Raw genomic sequence first — 27,832 nt, 5'->3', positions numbered from 1 at the left:
ACGAGCTGCTTTGCTTCTCAATATTCTCTGGTTGGCCTCTGTTATTTTCTCCTACCAATAGGGAACCTATGTAAGGACTCTATATGGGCTCTTGGATACCCCATAAGGGAAAAGGGCATATTTTTATTTACAACACCTGCCCAGAAAACTCCATGGACAAAGACAACAGGCATATGATCACTGCAGATGGTGACAGCAGTCACAAAATTAAAAGACGCCTGCTTCTTGGGAGAAAAGTGATGACAAACCTAGACAGCATCTTAAAAAGCAGAGACATCCCCTTGCCGACAAAGGTCCGTATAGTTAATGCTATGGTTTTCCCAGTAGTGATGTATGGAAGTGAGAGCTGGACCATAAAGAAGGCTGATCGCGGAAGAATGGATGCTTTTGAATTATGGTGTTGGAAGAGACTCTTGAGAGTCCCATGGACTGCAAGAAGATCAAACCTCTCCATTCTGAAGGAAATCAGCCCTGAGTGCTCACTGGAAGGACAGATCCTGAAGCTGAGGCTCCAAGACTTTGGCCACCTCATGAGAAGAGAAGACTCCCTGGAAAAGACCCTGATGCTGGGAAAGATGGAGGGCACAAGGAGAAGGGGACGACGGAGGACGAGATGGTGGGACAGTGTTCTCGAAGCTACGAACATGAGTCTGACCAAACTGCGGGAGGCAGTGGAAGACAGAAGTGCCTGGTGTGCTCTGGTCCAGGGGGTCACGAAGAGTCAGACACGACTAAACAACAACAACCATACCTTAGAGCCAGCATAATTACAAAGCATGGAGGGGGAAAGTGTTTAAAGTATAGTAACTTGATGAATTCTGGGCCACTTCCTTTAGTGTGTAGGATTAAGCTTTCCTGTGTTGCTGTGCCACCCTCATCTTGGCATGCAAATGATAGCAGATATAAGGAAATGTGATTTATGGATCTGAAACAGAGCCATACAGCCATATCCCTGCTTGCTCCCCGTTTCCTTCAACCAGGATCCGGCACCAAATCTCTGGGGCAGAGACCTAGATATGTCACTAGACACAGGTACACCTGTAGTTCCTCCCAGGCTCAGAAACAGCAGATCCCGGTGTCTCATATTCTCTTCCCAAAAGAAGCCATTAATCTTGTGGCCCGAATGAAATAATATTAATTATAATTACGGGGTGTTCTCTAGAACTCAGACAGATTTAGCCCCTGGGTGTTCCCAGCTTAAGGAATATAACTCATCATCCTAGTTCAAGTCTTTTGTTTTCACTTATTTTGACCTAGTTCTGAGCCAGATTTCCCCAGACTGGGAAATCCGGTCACCAAACCATGTCTGGCCAAAGAATTTCACAGCACAATCCAAAGACTCATCTCCTGAAAATATCTCATTGAGTTCTGTGGGGCTTACTGTTATGTACCATAATTAGGTCTAGGAATGCAGAATCAGATGATAAATTTTATAGGACCATGGTGGCAAGCTTCTGGATGCCACAAGACTCTTCGGTGATTAAGAAGCAGCTCTGAAAAAAAATGCTGTGTGACCATGTAACTTGGGGACTTGATCTCTCCTAAAACCAAGCAGTGTGAAGTGTGACTCCTCATTGCTGGAACTGGTAATTGTTGAAAATGTGTTTGAGAGTGTGAGCTTGGGTCAGTGTTTACAGATGTAGGCTAACTCAGGTATGAATGAGTTTATGGATGTGATATTTGTGTGACTATTGAGAGACTGGAAATGTACTGAATAAACAGAATTTTATGGATTTTGATGTTTTAATGATGATGATGATTTTATTATTTGTACCACCCCCATTTTTCTGGGTTGTCAGTTTTAGCCTGTATTTAGTTTGTAATTGTTTTATATACTGTATTTTATTTTATTTCCTTTATAAACTGCTTTGTAATCTTTTCTGATTAGAAGTGGTATATAAACATTTGAAGTAATAGTATTCTCTTGCAAAATTTACTCCGTGCATGCTCAGAGGCATTGCATTTTTCAGTACATTACATATTCCCAAACCAAGTTCTGTCACTGATAAGCTATTCCGAGGCTAAGCTCTGAAGAATGATGATCTAAGAGGAGGCCGGAAAATAAGTAGGGGTGAAGCCATGGATTTTGGTATATCTGCGGTTTCTTCTCTGAAGAGGTCAAGGAAAGGGAAACCTTTTTTTAATATGCCTAAGAGTCTCTTTTAGTTGCTGCAACATTTTTACTGTCAGCTTAACACCAGCACCCACCCACTAAAAGCAGCAATTATGAACAATTATTCACCCTTGACAATGTCACACTCATGCTGTGTCACAGCAGGGAGGGTAGATTTCAGGTGAAGACTAGGGCAACAGAAACTCATACTTTTCCAGAGAACTGTTGGGTTTCAGAAAACACCTGCAGGATCCTGTTGCTTTTAAACCATTCCTCACCAGAGCGTGATCCAAAAACTTTATTTCAGTGGTAGGGCTGACTTGTGGAGCCAACTACTTCCCTACAAAGAACCCAGGAGCCTCTGCCCATACATTCTCCCTAATAATAATTACAATAATTTTATTGTTTACACCCCGCCCAAATGGCTGGGTTTCTCCAGCCACTCTGGGTGGCTTCCAGCAAAATATTAAAAAAAATAAAATGTCAGACATAAAAAATTTCCCTGAACAGGGCTACCTTCAGATGTTTTATAAAATCTGTGTAATTCTTTTATCTCCGACATCTGACAGGAGGGCGTTCCACAGGGAGGGTGCCACTGCCGAGAAGGCCCTCTGCCTGGTTCCCTGTAACTCCTTTCTTCCTTAGCGATCATTTGTAGCCCAGTAAGATGGGAGAAAAGCAATGACAAACCTAGACAGCATCTTAAAAAGCAGAGACATCATCTTGCCAACAAAGGTCCGTATAGTTAAAGCTATGGTTTTCCCAGTAGTGATGTATGGGAGTGAGAGCTGGGCCATAAAGAAGGCTGATCGCTGAAGAATGGATGCTTTTGAATTATGGTGCTGGAGGAGACTCTTGAGAGTCCCATGGACTGCAAAGATCAAACCTCTCCATTCTGAAGGAAATCAGCCCTGAGTGCTCACTGGAAGGACAGATCCTGAAGCGGAGGCTCCAAGACTTTGGCCACCTCATGTGAAGAGAAGACTCCCTGGAAAAGACCCTGATGTTGGGAAAGATGGAGGGCACAAGGAGAAGGGGACGACGGAGGACAAGATGGTTGGACAGTGTTCTCGAAGCTACGAACATGAGTCTGACCAAGCTGCGGGAGGCCGTGAAAGACAGGAGTGCCTGGCGTGCTCTGGTCCAGGGGGTCACAAAGAGTCGGACACGACTAAACGACTAAACAACAAGATTGTCTTCCATGCATATGGTCTCAATGGTGTGTCCGTGACTGTGAAGGCCAATTCTGGATCCACACGTCCTTCCACAGTGGGGACATTGGTTTTTGGGCAGGAGTTGATCACAGTGAGGGTTTGCCAAGCATGCCTTCCTCTTAGCGCGTTTCTCCCTTGCGTCCTGAGTTCAAGTGTCTTCAAAGTCCACGACACCTTTGGTAAAGGCTGTTCTCCAAATGGAGCGCTCGGAGGCCAGTGTTTCCCAGTTATCCGTGTTTGTACTGCATTTTTAAAAGAAGTGCCTTGAGAATGTCTTTAAGCCTCTTTTGTTGACCACCAGCATTTTGCTTTCCATTTTTAAGTTCGGAATAGAGTAGTTGCTTTGGAAAACCTCAGTGCTACTCCTCTGCTTGCAACCAGCCTAGGGCAGAGACTCCTTTCTCTAAACTGCTATTAGGAGCTACATAAAATAATTCTGATTCCTAGAAATAATTATTCATTTGTTTTTTTAAAAAAAATTACATACTGATGCATCATTAAAATACCGTATATCACAGAGGCTTACAACAATATAAAAACACAAACCCAATAATAACATCATAAAAGTAAAAAAGAAATTAAAAACAAAAAGAAAATGTAAACAAACATCTATAGACCATCGTGGAGGATATATACTCTTAATTGCCTGCGCAAGAGATCTTCCCACTGCCTTCCCTTTAAGAGAGAGAGAGAGAGAGAGAGAGAGAGCTTCCCCTTTAAGAATAGAGACGCTCCGTCCGCTCAGGAGGATTCAACTCGATGCTCCTCGAGCGGCAATGGTACGTTCTATTTACACACCGCAACTCCCCCGCCCTCCTCGCTCCGCCCCAGTTGGACTCGCCCTCTGGTGCCGAGCCTCGCTTTGCTGTGTCGCTGCGGACGAGACCACGCGGCCCGGGACGCTTCCATATCCACCCCTCTCCTCCGTGCCGGGTTGGTATCGCCCCCTAGCGGCTTCTCGGATTAGCCCAGCGGCGCCTTTCCCTGAAACCCACCCTGCCCACCCCCGTGGGCCTTTTCGGGATGGTCTCGCCCCTTGGGAGCTTGGCCAGGTTTCCTCGGAAGAGACCATTTTCACCCCTGCCGAGGGGTGGGGAGCAGGAGGAGCAAAAGTGCTGGTGGTTTTGATATTTTTTTTTGGCTTGCCTTTAACTGCATTTTCAGTGCATTGCTCAGGAAAGCAGAGGGGTGCTTTGTACACCCAGGAGTGAAAGCTGAAGGGGTGGCAGGTGCACAGAAGCCCAGAAAAAGGGCTGCCATGCTGTTGAAATAATGCCATTTTGCCTTGGGCTTCCAATCAGGCAAAAGGGTCTAGCGCCCTGCAGAGTTAGCCTGTGGAACTCCCTGCCACTTGAGGCACTGATGGCCAACTTGGATGGCCATAAAGCAGATTGCCACAAATTCATGGAGGAGAAGGCAGGCTGGTTGGCCGCTGTGAGAACAGGATACTGGACTAGCTGGGCTGCTGGCGTGATCCAGCAGTCTCTGGAAACCTGCAAGCGGGACCTGAGCCCAAAAGCCCTTTCCCCTCCTGCAGTCTCCAGCAACTCATATTATGAAGCATCGCCGCCTCCTACCACCTGCTGGGTAACTGAGCCTAAAAGGGTAAAGGTAAAGGGACCCCTGACCATTAGGTCCAGTTGTGGCCGACTCTGGGGTTGCGGCGCTCATCTCGCTTTACTGGCCGAGGGAGCCGGCATACAGCTTCTGGGTCATGTGGCCAGCAGGACTAAGCCGCTTCTGGCGAACCAGAGCAGCGCACGGAAACGCCGTTTACCTTCCCGCCGGAGCGGTACCTATTTATCTACTTGCAGTTGATGTGCTTTCGAACTGCTAGGTTGGCAGGAGCAGGGACCGAGCAACGGGAGCTCACCCCGTTGCAGGGATTTGAACCGCTGACCTTCTGATCAGCAAGTCCTAGGCTCTGTGGTTTAACCCACAGCGCCACCCGCGTCCTCAACTGAGCCTACCCAGCCCTTATTATTTCCCATAATGCCCAGAGTGATGCCCGGGGCATCGTGGGCAACTGGAACCGTAGCTAGCCGTAGCTAGCATAACTGTTGCATGACGCTGCTTGGAGCGGCACACAAAGAAAAGCTAATGGGGCTGGGGACCATCAGCAGTTGTGGCTGCAGAAGCTGCCCATGGGTGCTAGGTGCCGGCGATGGCTTAGGTACACTGCAAGGCAGCCTTTGCCAACCAGGTGCCCTCCAGGTGTTCCTGGCTGTGGCTGATGGGAGCTCTACTCCGAAACCTCTGGAAGGCAACAGGTTGGCCAAAAGTTTCCATGGGGGACTGCCCTCCCAACCAATGTGTGCATCATTCTTATCAGTTGCTGGCGACAAGGATACTCAAATCCTCCCATAATGGGAAAACTGCTTTCTTCATTTTGTTAGAGCGTGATACTGATTAGGTTGCAGGTTCAATCCCTGCTATTGCAGGGGGTTTGGCTAGATCATTTTTTAATTTTCTTCTTCTTGGTTTTCACATAATACTTTAAAATACAGATGTACCAAAGCCAACACCATTTCCTCCCCATCCCCCCATACATTTACGTTTCTATTTCCTCAATCCATCATATTATTCTTTTCTCCTTCCTTCCACTTCCCTCCGCCCCCACTCAATTTCCTCCACACTATACAATTTACAATAATCTTTGCATTCTGCAACCTTCTCAAATCATCTATATGTTCTTATTATCTTTCCTTACTAATTTTTCTTCCATCTAGTACTTCACATTTTAATCTAGGCATATTAGCATATCTTTTTTTGAGCAATATTTTTTCATATAGTAAATGCATCTTTGGGTTATTTGTGGGGCTTCCTGGTGTTTTTACATGAGTAGAATGTGTGCTTTTATTTAAAATGCATCTCTGGGTTATTTGTGGGGCATAGGAATTTGTTCTCTTTTTTTTTTCCAAAATATAATCTGGCCCCCCACAAGGTCTGAGGGATGATGGACCGGCCCCCTGCTGAAAAAGTTTGCTGACCCCTGGACTAGATGATCCTGAATTTCTGAAGGAGCGTCTCCTCCTCCATCGTTCTGCCTGGACACTGTGGTCCAGTGCTGAGGGCCTTCTGGCGGTTCTCTCACTGCGAGAAGCCAAGTTACAGGGAACCAGGCAGAGGGCCTTTTCGGTAGTGGCGCCCGCCCTGTGGAACGCCCTCCCACCAGATGTCAAAGAGAACAACAACTACCAGACTTGTAGAAGACATCTGAAGGCAGCCCTGTTTAGGGAAGCTTTTAATGTTTGGTGTAGTACAGTGGCGCCTCGCAAGACGAAATTAATCCGTTCCGTGAGTCTCTTCGTCTAGCGGTTTTTTCGTCTTGCGAAGCAACCCTATTAGCGGATTAGCGCTATTAGCGGTTTAGCGGGTATTAAAGGCTTAGCGGCTTAGAAAAAGGGGGGAAGGGGAAAAAATCGCAAGACTCGCAAGACTTTTTCATTTTGTGAAGCAAGCCCATAGGGAAATTCGTCTTGCGAAGCGCATCGAAAAACGGAAAACCCTTTTGTCTAGCGGGTTTTTCGTCTTGCGAGGCATTCGTCTTGCGGGACACCACTGTACAGTATTTTAATATATTTTTTTGGAAGCCGCCCAGAGTGGCTGGGGAAGCCCAGCCAGATGGGCGGGGTATAAATAATATATTATTATTATTATTATTATTATTATTATTATTATTATTATCCTCAGGGTCCCTTCCAACTCTACAGTTCTGTGATTCCTGGCTACTCTTCCCTCACAGGACTGTTGTAAGGAAAACGCAAGATGCCATTGTGTGGTCGCACACTTTAAAAGGACAGGAGCGAGTCCCGGGATTATAAGTGGTGGTGCAGTGGTTAGGGGAATGGTCCAGGCCTGGGAAGGGCCAGGTTTAAATTCCTGCTCAGCTATGAAGCTTACGGGGCACCCTTAGGCCTCCAGCCGCTCTTAGCCTAACCTGCCTCACAGGGTGGAAAGAGATGGGTTGGCATTGAGAATCAAGCGTACCTTAAGCTCACTGGAATCATAATAATAATATTTTATTTATATCCCGCCCTCCCCAACCGAAGCCAGGCTCAGAGCGGCTAACAACAATAAAAGCAAGACGGTTTACATAAAATCACAATCAATTAATTGAAACGCTTTCTAAAATCAACTCATTCTAAAATAGAAGAGTGGGGCTTCAAATTGTAATAAAGAGGAAAAGAAATAGCACCTGAAGGTGGGCTCCATCACTGTCCTATCTTACTCATCTTCATTTGTTTCCCCCCAGGATACATAATTAACTCCTAATTTTGCCTGCTGGAGTCATTTTTGCTGTGCAGTCAACATGGTGAGTAGCCCTCAGAGGTCGGCGAGTCTTGTTCTTTCTGTGATCCCTCCCGGGCATCTTCTATAGTCTTGTCGTTACTTTATTTATTATTTACTGCGCTTATTTATTTAACAGAGTTTGGAGGTTGCTTCAGTGTAAATAAGAGTTTCGGTTCACAAAGAGCAGAAATCTGTCGAGAAAATTCCAAAGTTAAAAGCAAGGGTTTTTTCTTTTAAAAAAACGAAAACAAAATATAAACAAAACCAAGAGATCCAAAATGGAACTGAAAACTACATGTCAACTGAGCAGAAGAAAAATTTTAGCAGGCTCCAAAAAGAGCATAGGGGAGGCGCCTACTTAAATGTCAATGGCCAGGGAGTTGCTGAATGTAGGAACTGCCTCGCTAAAAGATGGGTTCCTGTTTTCTCAACAGCACGGCAGGCTGAAGGTTAAAACGACAGAGGAGCAGGCGGAAGCCAAGCGCATTGAGCGGGAGAAGAAGCTGCGCCAGTACGTGACGGCCACAAAAGCCATCTTTGAGAAGGTAAAAGGGTTGGGCAGAGTCGTAGGGGCAGAGAAGGCGAGGCAGGTCCAAAGACCTTCTTCTCTCCATTCTCCGTCCTTCTCAAACAAAGGCAGCCTTCACCCTGTCATGGATCTTAATTTTTTATTATTATTATTAATCCATTTCCACAAAGCAAATTATCAAACCATATAATCACATACAGTGGTGCCTCGCAAGACAAAAAGAATCCGTTCTGTGATTCTCTTCGTCTAGCGGTTTTTTCGTCTTGAGAAGCAAGCCCATTGAAGGAGTAGCGGATTAGCGCTATTAGCGGCTTTTAGCGGCTTATTGGCTTATCGGATCAGCTGATAAGCGGCTTAGCGGCTTAGAAAAAGGGGGGGGGGGAACCAGCAGGAACTCGCAAGACATTGTCGTCTTGCGAAGCAAGCCCATAGGAAATTCGTTTTGCGAAGCACCTCCAAAACGGAAAACTCTTTCATCTAGCGGGGCACCACTCTTTCATCTAGCGGGGCACCACTGTACATTGTTTTTCTCCCCTTCCCCCCCCCCCCCGCCGGGACTTCCCTCAGCTCCTCTCCCTGATTTCTCTTCAGATATTTTCTCTGCATGTTATAAAATTGTACATATCCTTACATATCTATCCATCATGTTCTCAACCAATAAATTTGTGTCTGTTTATTCAGAACCTGCCAAGGAGTCCAGTTCATTTTGTTGTCTTTTTAGATACCGCATTTTTCGCTCCATAAGACACACTTTTTTCCTCTTAAAAACTAAGGGGAAATATCTGTGCATCTTATGGATCGAATGTGTGGCCCCTGGGGCTGGGGGGGGCGGGCTTCTCCCGCCAGCCCCGCAAGCTCCGGGAGCGGAGGCAAGGCTGCGCGCAACCTTGCCGCCGCTCCCCGACCTGTTCTGGGGTCGGGGGAAGCTTGGGCTTCCCTGCCCCAGCCCCACGGCTAAAAAGGAAGCCAAGACAGCAAGCGGGATCCATCCCGCTCGCTGTCTTGGCTTCTTTGCTCTTTGGGGCTCGATGGGGGAAATAAGATTTTTTTTCTTGATTCCCCCCCCCCAAAAAAAAACCCCTAGGTGCGCCTTATGGTCCGGTTCGCCTTATGGAGCGAAAAATACGGTAGTTTGCAAAAAGTTCCCATCCCTCCTTAAAGTCACAGTTGTCCTTGTCTCGCAATTTGTAAGTCAGTTTGGCCAGTTCTGCATAATTCTTTTTTTTTTTTAAATAGATATTTATTGAGAATTTTCCATTTTAATACATTGAAAAACCAAAAAGAAAAAACAAAAAGAAAAAGAAAATTAAAAACATATACAGTTTACAATCCTTATTTTTCTATAACATATTTCCCTGATTTCCCCACATCTCCCCTTCTTATATTCCAATTCAAATTGTTAGTTCAACAAGTTCTTATCCCCATTTTTTAACCTTTTTATATTTAGTTCAATTTAAAAAACCAGTTTTACAACATCAAAATTTATACATCAGTGCTCATTCTTAAATCCTTTTTCTAAAGTCGACCCAAATTCCCTTCCACGAATTCCCCACTTTTCATACTAATAACAAAACAGAATAAAAGAAAAAGACTGATTATAATTATGCACCCTTTGGGTCCCCAAACCCCACCCCGTCCTCTTTCCCGGTTTCAATCCCCAACAAATGTCCATCAGTCTTAATCTGCTATTAGCCTGGAGATCTCACGTCCGAGGCTCTTAATTCTTTCTCAGTTCCTCTCTGCCGGTTTTTTTGATAGTCCTTAGTATTAAACACCAGATCTCGGAGACGCTCTGACCCGATAGGGACAATGTTTCTTCCAGCCAGACCTCCATACTTAAAAGTGGAGCCCAAATCTTGTTTCTTACTCCTTTCAAGTCCAAATGTCCCAGTTCTGCATAATTCATCCATTTCTCTTGCCACCGCTCTTTCGTCGGGGTTTCTTCATTCTTCCATCCTTGCGCTATCAAGACTCTTGCCGCTCACCCTGTCATAGATCAATTCCACAAAGGCAGCCCCGCAGGGTGGCAGCACCAAACAGGAGAGCAACCAAGATGTTCGGGGCCTGGAAACCAAGCCTGATGAGGAACGGTTGAGGGAGCTGGGTATGTTTAGCCTGGAAAAGAGGAGACTGAGAGGAGATATGGTCGCCATCTATGGGGTTTTATCACCTGGAGGCTGGAGCAAGCTTGTCTTCTCCTGCTCTGGAGGGTAAGACCTGAATCAATGGATTAAAATGACGAAAAAGGAGATTCTGTCTAAACATCAGAAAAACTTTCTGAGGGTAAGAGCTGTTGAACGGTGGAAGGTGGTGGACGTTCAGGTGGAGGTTTTTAAGCAGAGGTTGGATGGCCATCGGCCATGGATGCTTTAGCTGGGATTCCTGTATTGCAGGGGGCTGTAAACAAAGTCAATTCACCCTTCCGGAATACAGGTGGCACCTTGGTTCTCGAACTTAATCCGTTCAGGGAGTCCGTTCAACTCCCAAAACCATTCGAAAACCAAGGCGTGGCTTCCAATCGGCTGCAGGAGTAAGATAAAGGTAAGATAAAAGAAGCTAATCTCAATAAAATACAGTGGTACCTCGGGTTAAGTACTTACAGTGGTACCTCAGGTGACATACTCTTCAGGTTACAAACGCTTCAGGTTACAGACTCCGCTAACCCAGAAATAGTGCTTCAGGTTAAGAACTTTGCTTCAGGATGAGAACAGAAATTGTGCGGTGGCAGCAGGAGGCCCCATTAGCTAAAGTGGTGCTTCAGGTTAAGAACAGTTTCAGGTTAAGTATGGACCTCCGGAACGAATTAAGTACTTAATCCGAGGTACCACTGTAATTCGTTCCGGAGGTCCGTTCTTAACCTGAAGTGATATTCTTAAATCGCCTGCATAGGCCAGGCAGAATAGAAGAGTTTTCAGCCAGTGTAGGAATAACGGAGATGACAGGAAGTTGGATGCAGGTGAGCTGTGCAGAAGTACGCTCGCAATCATGCTCCAAGCAAGCTGCCGACTAGCTCTGCTGAGGCTCCTTTTATTGGCTGAAGTCAACAACTGGAAACAGTAGTGAAACCAACGTATTTCCATCTAAGCACATTTCCAGCGTTAGCAAATACACGTGTCAGCAGGTATTTCCCTCACATGTTCCCCCCGACACTTGATTATGTCTGTGTGTCCCCCGTCATGCTCCGGCCAAGCAATATGTCTAACAAACAAATTGTGGAAGGACCAAAGGTCAGGGGGAAAACCCTGTTTTCTAGCCAAGAAGGCAAAAGGTCAGCGAAAACAGGCGCGACGCTTCTTGACATACTGTTGCACGTCTAATGCGAGGTTTGCCTTCGCAAAGCGGAGTATTGCCTCCACAAGCCGGCGGTTAAAAGTTGGCGTAGAAGGCCCCTTCTGAGTTTGGGCGAGTGACACTAAATAAAGAATCCTTTTCCCATTGTTGGACAACAGCTTTGACAAGCACACGTCTGTTCTCTCTCTTCTCCTTCAGAGGAAATTGGGGCAGCTGGACAAAGAAGCATTGGAGTTGACCAGCCAGATCCTGGGCGCCAACCCAGACTTTGCCACCCTCTGGAACTTCCGCCGGGAGATCTTCCTTCACCTGCAGGACGAGTGAGTGGAGTCGGAGTAGCAGGGAGAGAGGGAGAGAGAGAGAGAGAGAGAGAGAGAGAGAGAGAGAGAGAGGAGGGGGTGAAATAGGGGGACAGGAGCTTTGTAAGCAAGGTGTGACTACACACTCCTCATTAATCCAGAATGCGGCAGCTAGACTGGTGACTGAGAGCGGCCACCGAGAACACATACCACCAGTCCTGAAAGACCTACATTGGCTCCCAGGATGTTTCCAAGCACAATTCAAAGTTTTGGTGGTGACCTTTAAAACCCTAAATGGCCTCAAAGGCCCAGTATACCTGAAGGAGCGTCTCCACCCCCATCGTTCAGCCTGGACACTGAGGTCCAGCTCCAACGGCCTTCTGGTGGTTCCCTCATTGCGAGAAGTGAGGTTACAGGGAACCAGGCAGAGGGCCTTCTCGGTGGTGGCGCCCACCCTGTGGAACGCCCTCCCATCAAATGTCAAGGAGATAAACAACTATCTGACTTTTAGAAGACATCTGAAGGCAGCCCTGTTTAGGGACGTCTTTAAGGTTTGATGTTTTATGGTGTTTTTATTACAGTGGTACCTCTGGATGCGAACGGGATCCGTTCCGGAGCCCCGTTCGCATCCTGAAGAGAACGCAACCCACGTCTGTGTGTCTGCGTGTGCACAGCTCGTGATTTGCTTCTTCTGCGCATGCGCGTGACGTCATTTTGAGCGTCTGCACATGCGCGAGCGGCGAAACCTGGAAGTAATGCATGCCGTTACTTCCGTGTCGCTGCGGAGCGCAACTTGAAAACGCTCAACCTGAAGCAACTTCAACCCAGGGTATGACTGTATTCTGTTGGGAGCCACCCAGAGTGGCTGGGGAAATCCAGCCAGATGGGCGGGGTATAGATAAATTATTATTATTATTATTATTATTATTATTATTATTATTATTATTATTATCTCCTCTGTGCCAGGACCCCAGAGGAGATGCAAGCCCTCTGTAAGGCAGAGCTGTCCTTCCTGGAGTCTTGCCTGCGTGTCAACCCCAAATCTTATGGGACGTGGCGCCACCGCTGCTGGGTGATGGAGCACATTCCGGAGCCGGATTGGGCCCGCGAGCTGGAGCTGTGCAGCAAGTTCCTGGAGAGCGACGAACGCAACTGTAGGCCTTCTCTTTCCCCCTCACCTCATTTCGTTCCTAACACAATATATCGGCCATGGGTGCTTTAGTTGAGATTCCTGCATTCCCAACTCTTACCATCCCAGGATGGCTCATTCCTGCCCCCTGACTTTCTGCAGCCTGTAAAAGAAAACGATTGTAAAATTGCCTCTGAGTAACTCTTACTACTTTTTGTCCCCCAAACGAAGCCATCATTCTTTTTTTAAAAAAAAATATATTTATTAACTTTTCAGAGATTATACAAAAAAAGCAAAAAACAAAAATACAGAAATAAAAACACATATAATTTCATTCACTTATTTTCTTTTAACTTATTTCTCGGACCTCCTCATACCTCCCCTTTTTGTATTCCAATTCAAATTATTCATTCAGCAAATCCTCACCCTTAATTTTCACTTAATTTTACACCTTTCTTTCTCCCCCCCCCCCCCAATTATCTTAATCATTACAGCTGGTAACTTCTTTTTATCCAACATCATTCTAACATTCTAAACGAAGCCATTATTCACCCCCAATGCCCTTTCTTATCCAATGGCTTCCATCATAACTAGGTTTAAGGTGCAATTTAGCTCGTAGCTTTCTTTTTTTATATAATATTTTTTATTAGTTTTTACAAATAATTTCCAAAAGTCATATAACATACTTTCTTACCTTATACAATATTTTGGACTTCCATCAACCGCATCTGAAGATTTTTCAGTCTTTATCGCTTAATCTACATGTGATGGGATAATGAGCTGCTTGTGCGTAAAATCGTAGTCCCTCAGAGTTTGTGCAAGTCCACAAACCTCTGTCTGTGACGGAGCCCCTCAGACATGGCTGCTCTAGTCACTTGCAGATTCCGACAGTGGTTGCTTTCGGAATCATTTCCAGCATAAAAGCTCCTTAACGGAAACACGTCTTCTGGACTCGCGGCATGACAGTTTCTGGCGAGGAGTGGGTCTCCCTATGGGAGCTTCAGATACCTCCCCACTGTTCTCGCTGGACGTGTCCCTGTTTCCTCCCTCCTGCTCGCCTTCCCTCAGAGACCCACCTCTCCCCCTGCTGGTTCCTGCTTCAGCTGCTGAGTCTCTGCCAGCCTCCATGAGCCCTTCCACCAGAGACCCACCTCTCCCCCTGCTGGTTCCTGCTTCCTCCGATGGCAGTGCCCTGACACTACATTTCTTAATTTCTCTATTACTTTTAATTATCCTTAACTAATAGCTCTTCTTCTCTGCAATATTTCGCATAATCCTCCTTACAAAACGTCTTGCAGTCCTACTAGCATAATCTGTTTGTTACAGTTGCTTTTCAAATAATTCAAATATTTACTCCAGTCCTCTGAGAATCTCTGGTCCCGCAGGTTTCGGATCCTTCCTGTCATTTTATCTTAATTCTGCATAGTCCATTAATTTCTTTTGCCATTCTTCTTTCGTCAGCAATTCTTCTTATTTCCATATCTAGCTCCTAGCTTTCACAACTCAGTTTCTCCCCCCCCCTTCTTTTTTTTTGGTTCTCCTTTAATTATTTTTATTTTATTTTGACAAAGTAATAACCATAAATAAATAAGAATAAAAACGTGCACCCCGCCACCGAGACAGTTCCATGGTAACTATCCAACCTCCCAGAATTCCAGTGCCTCTTGCGATGGTTTGACCCCTTTCCATTTTAACAGTTCAAATTCTACAAACACCCTCCATACCTCCTCAAAATCATTTCTCCTGCATATTCCCCGTCTTACCTTAATGGCACATGTTAATTTATCATTCATAGCTACCGTATTTTTCGCCCTATAGGACGCACTTTTTCCCCTCCAAAAATGGAGGGGAAATGTGTGTGCGTCCTATGGAGTGAATGCAGGCTTTCGCTGAAGCCTGGAGAGCGAGAGGGGTCGGTGCGCACCGACCCCTCTCACTCTCCAGGCTTCAGGAAGCTATCCGCAAGCCTGGCGCGCCCGGCAGGAGGTCCCACCGGGCAGGCGAGGCTTGGGGCAGCAGCCTGCAGCCCGAAGCACGGGGCGCCCTCCGGAAGATGCCCCGTGCTTCAGGGAGGTGTCTGCAAGCCTTGCGCGCAAGGCTTGGGGCGGCTGCCTGTTCTGGGGGCTGGGGTCGGGGGAAGCTCGGGCTGCCCCAGCCCCACGGCTCGGGGGGGGAATAATTTTTTTTTATTCATCCCCCCCCAAAAAAAAAACAAGGTGCGTCCTATGGGCCAGTGCGCCTTATAGGGTGAAAAATACGGTATATCCCACACCTCTTTATACCATTCTTCCATTTTATATTCTGCTTGCCCCTTCCACTTCCTAGCTAGAATAATTCGCGCAGCTGTCATTTTCTAACACTGTCTTCCATCCAACCAACAATCGCCACGGCAGGATGAGAGAGAGATGATGTTAATTCCTTTACACTGATCACCTTAAGATGCTTGCACAGCTGAGAACAAGGTTGCCCCAGAGAGACTGCCTCATAATCCCTTATATACCCAGCCGGTCACACTGTTCTGCAGGAGATTTTCCCTCTTAAAAGTCTCCACAATGTCAGGTGCTTGCTCCCCAGTAACCCGGGAGCAGGGCTTTCGGTTCAGTGGAACAGTCCAAACATGACACACCACCTGCCAGTGTGGTGTAGTGGTTAAGAGCGGTAGTCTTGCAATCTGGGGAACCGGGTTCGCGTCTCCGCTCCTCCACCTGCAGCTGCTGGGTGACTTTGGGCTAGTCATACTTCTCACAGAGTGTTTGTTGTGGGGGAGGAAGGGAAAGGAGAATGTTAGCCGCTTTGAGACTCCTGAAGGGGAATGAAAGGCGGGATATCAAATCCAAACTCTTCTTCTTCTTCTTCTTCTTCTTCTTCTTCTTCTTCTTCTTCTTCTTCTTCTTCTTCTTCTTCTGGAGCAACTGAATATATTTTAAGCCAGAGAAAAGCATCTCTGCTTTTGTGTTCCTTTTGTGTTGCTCTTCAGTCTTGTGTGTTTTTTTCCCAAAAAAAAATTATTCGTTTTCCAATTTATAACATACAAAAAAATCAAAAACAAACAGACAAACATTTTCTCCTTGCTATAATGATTCCACTTTTGTTAACAATTGTTGAATGACTTCCTCCAAATCCCCCTAGCTGAGTTTCCCTATACTCCATTGTAACAGTTTTCCGAAACTATTTCCCCATAAAATTTACTTAGTCAATCTTTCTTTCTTCTCATTTTAACATTAACAATAGTATTTTACAACATCACGAATTGAAATCCTAGGCCTGTCTGGTACTCGCAAGGAATTCTGTTTATGTTATCGTAACATATTTAGCTAAATAATCTTTAAATTTCGTTCAATCCTCTTGGTACTCCTCCTCCCTCTTCTCACAGACTGCTCTTCATTCTTGTTTGTGTGCTCTCATTTTTCCAAAAACCGTAGCTGTCTCGAAGGGTATGTCTCTAAATCGCCTTCTGACGTATATTTAGCAGGGTCTTCTCATGCTTTTAAGAGTCCCAGGGTCTGTGTGATCAGATAACCAGCTAATAATAATAATAATAATAATAATTTATTATTCATGCCCCACTCATCTAGCTGGGTTTCCCAAGCCAGAGTGCCTTTGGGGAGGAGGATAATTGGGCAAGTTGACCTTTGACCCTCCCGCCCCTCTTTCCCCTTTCTCTTTCCTGCCCCCTGCAGTTCACTGCTGGGACTACCGGCGCTTCGTGGTACGGCAGTCACAGGTCGCCCCCCAGGACGAGTTGGCGTTCAGCGACAGCCTCATCACCCGGAACTTCTCCAACTACTCCTCCTGGCACTATCGCAGCCACCTCCTCCCGCAGCTTTACCCTGATGCCCAACAGCAAGGCCGGATCACAGAGGAAATCCTGCTGAAAGGTGGGCCCGGAAGGAAATCACAAGCTCCTGCGTGGAAATGATTCGGTGTTCCTCCTAATGTTGGGTTGGCATGGCAGGAGTCAGTGGGAGGAGTCCCCATAGGGAGGCGTGCTGTTTGAAAAGCAATTTTATCCCGCTCTCCAGCTGGGGGAAAAAGGCTCCCAGAGTGTCTTGCACGATAAGAGACACCACACAAGAGGAAAAAGGAACTGGGAGGGAGGAGGAAAGAAAGCAAGCTTGGGCACTACTTCCCACCGACTAGAGATCTTGTTGATTATTGATCATGGGCTCCTAAACTGCTGTGTCACATTGGATAATAGCTGGGATAGCTCAGTTGGTAGAGCGTAAGGCTGTTAATCTGAGGGTCATGGTTTTGAGCCCCACTTTGGGCAAAAGATTCCAGCATTGCCGGGGGTTGGACTAGATGACCCTCGCGGCCCCTTTCCAACTCTACAATTCTATGACTGAATGAAAGTTACAGTGCTCCTGGGATCTTTGGAAATGGAGAGAGAGGCTCTGAATGGTCTTGTTGTTTTATTTCATTTATTTATTTCATTAAATGTATATACCACTTGACTGTAAAGCAAAAGCAAGCTCAAAGCAGTTTACACCAATAATACAAAAACGAAATAATCAGTTTTAAAAAACCAACAGTTGGAAGCAACTATCGAAAACCTTCTAAAAAGCAACAACGTAAAAGCACGTGTCAGCGTTCTATTCCGGTTGCTCTGTCCCAACTCCTGCCAACCCAGCAGGTCGAAAGCACACCGGTGCAAGCAGATAAATAGGTACCGCTCCGGCGGGAAGGTAAACAGCGTTTCTGTGCGCTCTGGTTTCCATCACAGTGTCCCGTTGTGCCAGAAGCGACTTAGTCCTGCTGGCCGCATGACCCGGAAAGTTGTCTGTGGACAAACGCCGGCTCCCTCGGCCTGAAAGCGAGATGAGCGCCGCAACCCCATAGTCGCCTTTGACTGGACTTAACCGTCCAGGGGTCCTTTACCTTTTCTTACCCCATTATGGGCAATTTCTGAATCTGCGCATGTGGACCTCTAAAAAATAATAATATCACAGTAAAAGGGACGCGGGTGGCGCTGTGGGTAAAAGCCTCAGCGCCTAGGACTTGCCGAGCGAAAGGTCGGCGGTTCGAATCCCCGCGGCGGGGTGTGCTCCCGCTGCTCGGTCCCAGCGCCTGCCAACCTAGCAGTTCGAAAGCACCCCTGGGTGCAAGTAGATAAATAGGTACCGCTTACCAGCGGGAAGGTAAACGGCGTTCCGTGTGCTGCGCTGGCTCGCCAGATGCAGCTTTGTCACGCTGGCCACGTGACCCGGAAGTGTCTCCGGACAGCGCTGGCCCACGGCCGATAAAGTGAGATGGGCGCACAAACCCCAGAGTCTGTCAAGACTGGCCCGTTCGGGCAGGGGTACCTTTACCTTTAAGTGTGGAAGAGCAAATATCAACCCTTAGCTGTCATGTTTCATGATGAACAGAATGGAGCTTGCGCTTTTTGGCGGAAGTGGCAACATTGAGCAAGGTGGACTGATGGTTGGACTCAATGTAAGGCAGCTAGCTGTGACACAGCTTATTCCTTCATGGGATCTCTTCATCCCAGGTCTGGCCACTGCTCCTGAACCTTGACCCAGTTGGCATCCTGCATATTTCAAAGGCCTGCTCTCCGAAATACAAATGGTTTATGCCCTCCATTTGTCCCTGCTGCTCAGCCCAGAGCACCCGCTGTGGCGGGGAGGTCAACAGCGTTTCTGTGAGCTCTGGTTTCCGTCACGGTGTCCCGTTGTGCCAGAAGCGGTTTAGTCCTGCCGGCCACATAACCCTGAAAGCTGTCTGTGAACAAAGGCCAGCTCCCTCGGCCTGAAAGCGAGATGAGCGCCACACCCCATTGTCAAGTTTAACCATCCAGGGGTCCTTTGCCTTTACCTGTTCTTTTATTTTTAGACTGGTTAGGCTTGGCTAAACAAAAATAGGCTCCGAAAAGCCTACCGCGAAGTCACCTGCCTGATGTCAATAGGTTCCAAAGTTTGAGTTCTGCCTCCCAATTTCTGACCAATTTACTGGTGCAGTCAGCGTGCGTGGCACTTCACAAAGGACAGGAGGCAAGGCCCTCTTCCGAGACGCTTGCAGTCTGGAATAGGCCTTTTCTGCTGCCTCCGATGTTTTTAACTGGCTATTGAAATTAAGACCTGCATGCAGAGCTCTGTCACTCAGCTACATCCTCTGCTCAAAATATCAGCCTACCTCGTCCACTGCTTCCTGGTTTTCCCTGCAGGCTTCATCCAGCAAACCTCTTCTTATGACAGCCGGCAGCTTTCGAGCTGAGATTTCTCTCTGGGGCTGATGGGAGTTGTAGTCCTATGACTCCCATAAGCCCGCCAGCTTGAACAAACCTGCTTTGGGAGCGAGGGCAGCCAAGGTTCTTGGGCCCTGTTCCCAGTTTTGGAAGAGGAGGCTTTGAAAGCAGGTGCGGCCCTTTACCAAGGGCTCCAGAACTCTTCCCACCACCCCCCAGCGCCGGCGGGGAGTGCGAGTCCGTGAATCACAGCGGCCGTCCCCTCTTGACAGTCCTGGGCGCATCGAAGGCGGTGCACGGCGATGACTTCGGCATGAGTAAAAAGTGTACACAGGGATTCTTCTCTCGGCTCCCCGGAGACCCAGCCCTCACCTGGGCAGGTGAAATTCCAAGCGGATCAGATGGAGGCGTTGCCCCTCTTTGCCACTCACGGCCTGAAGTCTCCCGCAGTCGCTTTTGTTTGGCCTGAGAGACAGGGCTGGGGCGTGGGAGCCTTGCCTGGAGCCAGCTCAGCCAAGAGAGAGACAGAGACGAGGGTGGGTAACTCCCTGCGGCTCAGAAGGAAGGATTCAGAAATGGAGCAGTCACGAACAAGGGGCCACCTGGACAGATGCAGAGCTCTATGCTAGGTTTTTTTTCTCCTATCCTAGGCTATCTCCTCTCCTTGCCTTTCAGGGTCAAAGGGCAACAAGTACAAGGCCCAGGCGATGTATTAATACATCACCCAGGACTGGTTTGAGGGCCAGAGCAAGGTGGCAGTATATCGCAACTGTGGAAAGCGGGCGGCACTGTGGTCTAAATCACTGAGCCTCTTGGGCTTGCCCATCAGAAGGCTGGCTGTTCGGATGCCCACAATAGGGTGAGCTCCTGTCGCTCTGTCCAGCTCCTGCTAACCTAGCAGTTTGAAAGCACACCAGTGCAAGTAGATAAATAGGTACCGCTAAGGCGGGAAGGTAACCGGCGTTTTCGTGCATTCTGGTTTCTGTCACGGTGTCCCATTGCACCAGAAGCGGTTTAGTCCTGCTGCCCACGTGACCCAGAAAGCTGTCTGGGGACAAATGCCAGCTCCCTTGGCCTGAAAACGACATGAGCGCTGCAACCCCATAGTTGCCTTTGACTGGACTTAACTGTCCAGGGATCCTTTAGGTAAAGGGACCCCTGACCATTAGGTCCAGTTGTGGCCGACTCTCGGGTTGCAGAGCTCATCTTGCTTTATTGGCCGAGGGAGCCGGCGTACAGCTTCTGGGTCATGTGGCCAGCATGACTAAGCCCTGGCGAACCAGAGCAGCGCACGGAAATGCCGTTTACTTTCCCGCTGGAGTGGTACCTATTTATCTATTTGCACTTTGACATGCTTTGGAACTGCTAGGTGGGCAGGAGCTGGGACCGAGCAAAGGGAGCTCACCCCGTCACGGGGATTCGAACCACCAAACTTCTGATCAGCAAGTCCTAGGCTCTGTGGTTTAACCCACAACGCCACCCACTTCCCTCCAGGGGTCCTTTACCTAATTATATCGTGAGTGAAACCTTCACCGCCAGCACCCGGTGTACCAAGTGAAAACCAACTGCCGTCTGTTTTTAATTTAACAACAGCATAATTTTGGCCAGAAAAATTTGCTTGGGAATGTGGCAGTTCAGGACAGGGGACGATCTGGTCCCAGAGGTGGACGTTATCCAAAACCCAGTGTAGTGGTTAAGAGTATCAAACTAGGAATGGAAAGGCCCACATTCAAAGCTCGCTGAATGGCCTTGGGTCCCTCACTTTCATCATAACCTTTCTTGCAGGTTTATTGTGAGGTTGAAGCACGGAAGAGGGGACAACCCCACCTATAGCCCCAAGCTGCTTTTGAGAGACGGCAAGATTAAGATGCAATTATTCTTGACAATCCCGTGCAGAGAGGCTGGCTTTTCCCCATGCAATCTAGTCTCGATTCTGCCCCTCCTCCTTTCGGCTGGTCTTTTGTGGTACCTGCGGACCCACACCCACACCCCTTAAGCGAAGGATCAAGAGATGAACAAAAGCCAAACCGCTGGGTCTTTGCGGTTTCCGCTTTGTCATGGGCCAGCAAGAAACTCTGGGTGGTTTCTACAACTTGGAAGTTTCAGTTTATGAGGGAAGGCAAATAATTGGGCTATTTTGGTATGGGGCAGGACTGGGGGGGAGGCAGAGGAGGCAGGCACCAACTTCCAACCCCAACACTTTGAGGTGAACTTCAAAAAGTCCTTGGAAAAGTCAGCTGTGTCTCAAGCATTTAAGTGGTTTTATAATTGCTTTCAAGGTTGTTAACCATCATATACAAGGTGTGACCGGAAAGTTCGGTGAATGGTCACAGAAATCGGACAGTGAGAAATATTCGAACATGCGTGTCTTACAGGCTTTCAAAGTAGGCCTCCTCTGATACAATGCAGCGTTGACAACGTTCGTAGAGCTGTTGGAAACTTCTGGAGAAGTCCTCTATTCATACTGCTTTCAGTTCTCTCGTCACAGCAGCTTGGACGTGTGAAATGTTGGGAAGTCTGTGCCCTTTCAGTGCAGATTTCAGTTTTGGAAAAATTAAGAAATCCAGTGGGGCCAGATTGGGAGAATATGGAGTGTGGGACAACTCGGTAACCTCAGTAACGATTTCACACGGAATATGCAATTCTTCCGCCGTCGTTCGGAAGCACAAACGCCGATCCCACATCAATAAGTCACAAACTCTGTCAACATTTGCCACCCTTCACAGAAACGCTTAAAACACTCATACATTGTCTTTCGAGTTACAGCTTCGTCTGCCTGCACAATTGTGAGCATTTCATGGGTTTCCGATGCCAATTTTATGTTCAAATATTTCTCGCTGTCCGATTTCTGTGACCATTCACCGAACTTTCCAGTCACACCTTGTATTTAAAGCACATGTCTTCCCCCACAAAGAATTCTGGGAAGTGTAGTTTTCACACACCCAACAGAGCTGCAATTCCCAGCAGCCTTAACAAACTACAGTTCTCAGAATTCATTGGGCGGGTGCTTTAAATGTATGCTGTGTACACAGCCTTAATTTTTAAGAAAAAAGAAAAACTCTCTTCATCACAAATGGCAGTCCTTTCACATCTCCTGTCAGAGAAGATTTTTTTCTTTATCTTTTAATACACCAAATTTTCCAGTAAATAGGTTTCGTGTTGTTGTTTCTCAATCTGCTCTTGAGCGTTACCTCCCGTTCTATGTTGGAGATTTAATCCCAGGATTAGTCTCCGCCGTACCTGAAACGTGAGTAATAACTTTTGTAGAACAAACATGGAGCCAGCGCTGTCTTCACCGGGGGCTTTTAAATAGATAAAACTATTTATATGCAGCTCGTATACAAGAAATGTAATATAGAAAAGGTAAACTGTAAAAACTAAGGCTGAGAAATGCTTGCTGGAATAAATAAATAAAAGTCTTCAGTAGGTCCAGTAGGAATCCATGCAGCCAAGTTATGAGACCACAAAAAGTGGCTCTCCCAGGCTTCTGGTTGTGCTCTGCCTTAATGGAGGCAGCCCCCACAACAGCGGGAGGTGGTTGGCGGAGGAAAAACAAGGATGATTGAGGCTAAATCTTCCTTGCAAATTCCCTCCAGGGACGGGAGGAACGGACTTCACTTGCAGTTTGTGGTCCTTGGGTAAAAAAAGTAAAGGGCCGCTGGACGGTTAAGTCCAGTCAAAGGCGACTATGGGGTTGCGGCGCTCATCTTCGCTTTCAAGCTAAGGGAGCCAACATTTGTCCACAGACAGCTTTCCAGGTCGTGTGGCCAGCATGACCAAACCGCTTCTGGCGCAACGGGACACTGTGATGGAAACCAGAGTGCACAGAAGCACTCCCACTGGAGCGGTACCTATTTATCTACTCACACTGGCATGCTTTTGAACTGCTAGGTTGGCAGGAGCTGGGACCGAGCAACGGGAGCTCACCCCGTTGCAGGGATTCGAACCGCCAACCTTCCGTTTGGCAAGCCCAAGAGGCTCAGTGGTTTAGACCACAGCGCCACCCGCGTCCCTGGACCCAAATTGTTAAACTTGAACCTGGACCCCGATTTGGAGATATTGCTGTGGTGTCCACCACATAAAATGGAAGCAAGCTCCATTCTCCTCAAAATATAACTTCAAAATGAACAAGCTGAGGTAAAACAACTCCATTGTAGGTTACACAGACACTAAAATAACCTTTGAATATTCGCTAAGATGAAATGTAGGCTGCAGACAAATGTGAAGAACACTCTCTTGTACAGTGGTGCCCTGTAAGACGAATGCCTCGCAAGACGGAAAACTCGCTAGACGAAAGAGTTTTCCGTTTTGGAGGTGCTTCGCAAAACGAATTTCCTATGGGCTTGCTTCGCAAGACGAAAATGTCTTGCGAGTTCCTGTGGGGTTTTTTCCCTCCCCCCCCCCTTTTTCTAAGCCGCTAAGCCGCTTATCAGCTGATCCGATCAGCAGATAAGCCGCTAATAGCGCTAATCCGCTAATCTGTCAATGGGCTTGCTTCGCAAGACGAAAAAACCGCTAGACGAAGAGAATCACAGAACGGATTTTTTTCATCTTGCGAGGCACCACTGTATTATCCTCAGAGACCAAATGCCCACCAGAAGTAATCACCCCGTCAATACTACTACTACTACTACAAATACTAATAACAATAATAATAATATATTTAATCATTTATACCCAGACACATTTCAACATGAAGTCTGCCTCAGTGGCCAACCTTTGTAAGGTTGTCAGCTTCTGTATAAAAACTCGTAATTCGAGTGGATGTAAAATGTATCCACAGTCAAGACCGTGAAATCCTTTTTAGTTCTTAACTCCTTATCCAAATAAGGACGGTAATTGCTTTCAAAATACCTTAGGAAACCATAGGGTGTCCTGACTGCCTACAGAGTTAGCAGGAAGCTCGTCGTAAAACCATGAGTTTCAAGCAGAGAAATCAAAGCCATAAAGCTTTTTTATGTCTTTTGCAGCCGCAGGCTTGGAAAATGGCGCCATCTGAATCGTCCCTGACAGTAATGGCAGCTTGGAGGGGGTCGGATCCTGAGCAGGGTTTGAAGGTGTTGGCTGGACACACACACACACACAGCACAGCACCAAGTTCTAGTTGCTGGCGGCAGATGTATCAAATCCGATTTATCAAGTCTGACAAATTCAGGGTCTCTCTTTCATCTATCTCCTCCTTTTCCTTTTCCCCCTTCTGAGGTACGTTAGGCCCAAGAGACTGCGACTGGCCCAAAGTCTGTGGCCGGGAATTGTAGAGTTGGAAGGGGCCATGTGGGTCATCTAGCCTGACCCCTCGCAATGCAGGAACCTTCTTGCCCAGCGTGGGTCTCGAACCCACCACCCTGAGACGGAGAATCCCGTGCTCTACCGACGGGACTATTCTGCATAGTATTTGAACCTGTGCCTCTCAAATCCAGCACTCTGAGCCACTGCACCGCAGTGGATTTGTACCAGCTTAAACCTTTCCGGCTCCCCCCCAAATACGGTAGTTCTTGGAATTGTAGTTTGAGTAAGATGCTGGGCGTTCGCAAAGGAGATCCTTAATCTAATCTCTCTCACACAACCCCCCCCAAAAATGGGACCAGAATTCCCTGAAAAGATGGAATGTCTGCTAAACTGGCCAAAGTCCGTCAAGTTGACACACACCAACCTGAATGTTGTTGTTGTTGTTTAGTCGTGTCCAACTCTTCATGACCCCCTGGACCAGAGCACGCCAGGCCCTCCTGTCTTCCACTGCCTCCCACAGTTTGGTCAAACTCATGCTGGTAGCTTCGAGAACACTGTCCAACCATCTCATCCTCCATCGTCCCCTTCTCCTTGTGCCCCCAATCTTCCCCAACATCAGGGTCTTTTCCAGGGAGTCTTCTCTTCTCATGAGGTGGCCAAAGTCTTGGAGCCTCAGCTTCAGGATCTGTCCTTCCAGTGAGCACCCAGGGCTGATTTCCTTCAGAATGGATCGGTTTGATCTTCTTGCAGTCCATGGGACTCTCAAGAGTCTCCTCCAGCACCAGAATTCAAAAGCATCCATTCTTCGGCGATCAGCCTTCTTTATGGTCCAGCTCTCACTTCCATACATCACTACTGGGAAAACCATAGCTTTAACTATACAGACATTTGTTGGCAAGATGACGTCTCTGCTTTTTAAGATGCTGGACCTGAATGTACCATATTACAATATTGCTACTTCTTCAGGGGAGACCGATTCGTTCACCAGGGCCCTTGCTCCCCCCACTCTTTCCTTTCTCCTGACTTTTCTTTCTCCCTCCCAGAGCTGGAGCTGGTACAGAACGCCTTCTTCACCGATCCAAACGACCAGAGCGCCTGGTTCTACCATCGCTGGCTCCTGGGCAGAGGTACGAAAGCGATGCACGTTCCCCTTGCAGAGCTGCCCCACTGCAAGACGTGAAAGAACAGGGAACCAGGGAACCTCGCCTGGAACCATCATTGCTTAGTTTTAGCAAGGTGACTCGGAAATTACAATTAATCCAGAATGCGGCAGCTAGACTGGTGACTGGGAGTGGCCGCCGAGACCACATAACACTGGTCCTGAAAGACCTACATTGGCTCCCAGTACATTTCCAGGCACAATTCAAAGTGTTGGTGCTGACTTTTAAAGTCCTAAATGGCCCTGTATACCTGAAAGAGGGTCTCCACCCCCATCGTTCAGCCCGGACACTGAGGTCCAGCTCTGAGGGCCTTCTGGCAGTTCCCTCCCGGCGAGAAGTGAGGTTACAGGGAACCAGGCAGAGGGCCTTCTTGGTGGTGGCTCCTGCCCTGCAGAACACCCTCCCACCAGATGTCAAGGAAATGAACAACTCTTTGACTTTTAGAAGGCATCTGAAGGCAGCCCTCTTTCAGGAAGCTTTTAATGCTTGGTTTGTTTATTTTTCTTTCCCTCTGTATTTACACAACCATTTACCATGTTACAGTTTATGCACATATACTACGCAAGAAAAAGAAAAATACAACAAAAAATAAAGAAAAAAGAGAGTAGAGCTAAGAAAAGATAAAATAAGCTTCCGATTGTTCTCAAAAAACTCATTTGTTATTTTTTACACAGTGTCGTGATATTGTACTTTGTTTCCTAAATATCCTTCAGGGGGAATTCTTTTAGTTAGTTGTCTATACATTACAAGAATCTCTTTTTTTTAATTCGTTTTTTTAATTTTCCACTTTAACCATCAAATCACATTAAATATTCCAGATTATACATATACATATCAAACAATCCAAACATTCTGCCAAATTATAAATTTTAATAGGATTTCCCATGCTTCAAGTTTGGAGGGTTCTGATCGTACATTACAAGAATCGTTCAAGGTCTGCCAGGAGATTTTTGCTTTCATAGTAATTTTTCAAATATTCAAATATTCTTTAAACACTATCCATTCTTTATTCACCTTATGCACCTCTAACTCTCCCAGTCGTTTTTGCCAATTGGATGTCTCTCCTGTCGCCCCCACAGCTGACCCAGAACCGACAATTCGCTGTGTCTACGTCAGCCGAGAGGACACCTCCTTAGCAGTTGCCTTCTCCCACCCTGTGGCAGTAAGTTTCGGAAGGACGGGAGGAAATTGAGGCCCCGGTGCTACCCGCCTCGTGTCCTTGAGAGCCAAGGTTCTTCCTCAATCTCTCTCTCTCTCTCTCTCTCTCGTTTTTTAGGTGGCACCAGCGTCTCACGACCTGATTGTGTTTGGAGACGAATCGCCTCTTGTTGTACGTTGGCGCACCCCTGATAGGAGGAACAGGCCTGGGTTTATGTGGGTATCCTACAGACCCCCTGTGCGTGGGACGAACGAGAGTCGGGAACCAGAAACATCCTGAAGTGTACCTTCCACTTTGGGGGGGAACAGGCAAACGTGGAGATTTGAAAATGAGTTTTATTTGATGCAGGTCAGCTCCCTTAACAAGCTACAGTTCCCAGAATTCTTTGGGGGAAGCCATGACAGTTTTATAGAGAGAGAGAGAGAGTGTGTGTGTGTGTGTGTGTGTGTGTGTGTGTGTGTGTGTGTGTGTAAATTTATTTATTTGTTTTTTCAAATTAAATTTTACAGTCACATATCCAGCTTACAACATAGAAACAAGATTCCAGGGAATCTCCTCCCCTTTGTGGGTCCCATTGCTAATCATTTCCTCCTGCGTCTTTTACGATAATCCAAATCTTCTACCTCTCCGTCGTGTCCAAAATTCGCCGTTAAACTACAAGTGATATTCCAACGCCCCTAAGGATTTTAACTGTTTGCAATGGTTTTTAAGAGAAGTTAATGAATTTACCCCATTCCTTATTAACATTTTGGTCTTCCAAAATTTGACAGCTTAAAAAGTGGTGTGTTGCTGCTTTCAGCGCAGATCGGGCCCTGCTCGGTGCCAAGGTCAAAGCACTCTGTACGTGGTCAGAGACCCCGCGGCTTCGCAATTTGAGATGAACCTGAGTAGTTAAAAGCAGGTTCTGAGGTCTGAGGAGGGTGAGAGCCGGGGCTGTTTTGATGTGACGGAGGCAATGGAATAACCCGTTGGCTAAATTTGAAGGAAGGGGCTTTGCACTTGATCCTGTGAGGTGAGGGGAAAGCAGCTGTTCTGCCAGTGGTTTCGGTTTTCCTTAAATCACGGCGTCTCCCAGCTCTGCGACTTGCCAGCTTCCGCCCTGAATGACCACTGGCCGCAGCACACCTTCCGGGTCTTATGGGCCGAGGGCCAGTCCCAGAAGGAGTGTGTCCTTTTTAAAGGTATGTATGTATTTACTTAGTAGACGTCTTTCGCACTCTGCACCGTAAGTTCCC

General features: G+C 47.2%; 1 protein-coding gene across 4 annotated transcripts in view; it reads left to right on the top strand.

Annotated features, from left to right (window-relative positions):
- Positions 1-4,126: 4,126 nt before the first annotated feature.
- Positions 4,127-27,832, top strand: part of RABGGTA (Rab geranylgeranyltransferase subunit alpha) — a 33,581-nt gene continuing 9,875 nt past the window's right edge. Inside the window, exons 1-10 of one of the 4 annotated variants that reach the window (XM_081167915.1) lie at positions 4,127-4,260; positions 7,583-7,642; positions 8,055-8,165; positions 11,639-11,760; positions 12,706-12,893; positions 16,549-16,746; positions 25,322-25,405; positions 26,518-26,600; positions 26,715-26,816; positions 27,673-27,778. In XM_081167915.1, coding sequence (XP_081024041.1) covers positions 7,640-7,642; positions 8,055-8,165; positions 11,639-11,760; positions 12,706-12,893; positions 16,549-16,746; positions 25,322-25,405; positions 26,518-26,600; positions 26,715-26,816; positions 27,673-27,778 — 997 coding nt within the window. In that variant the 5' untranslated portion in view covers positions 4,127-4,260; positions 7,583-7,639. Of the gene's footprint in view, positions 4,261-4,332; positions 4,446-7,582; positions 7,643-7,967; positions 8,166-11,638; positions 11,761-12,705; positions 12,894-16,548; positions 16,747-25,321; positions 25,406-26,517; positions 26,601-26,714; positions 26,817-27,672; positions 27,779-27,832 lie in introns of those variants that run through there. The other 3 variants (XM_081167917.1, XM_081167916.1, XM_081167914.1) reach the window with 3 other exon arrangements.

The sequence above is a fragment of the Podarcis bocagei genome, assembly GCF_964188305.1.
Source record: "Podarcis bocagei genome assembly, chromosome: 13".
Lineage (NCBI taxonomy): Eukaryota > Metazoa > Chordata > Lepidosauria > Squamata > Lacertidae > Podarcis > Podarcis bocagei.
This window is presented reverse-complemented; position numbering and strand designations above follow the sequence as displayed.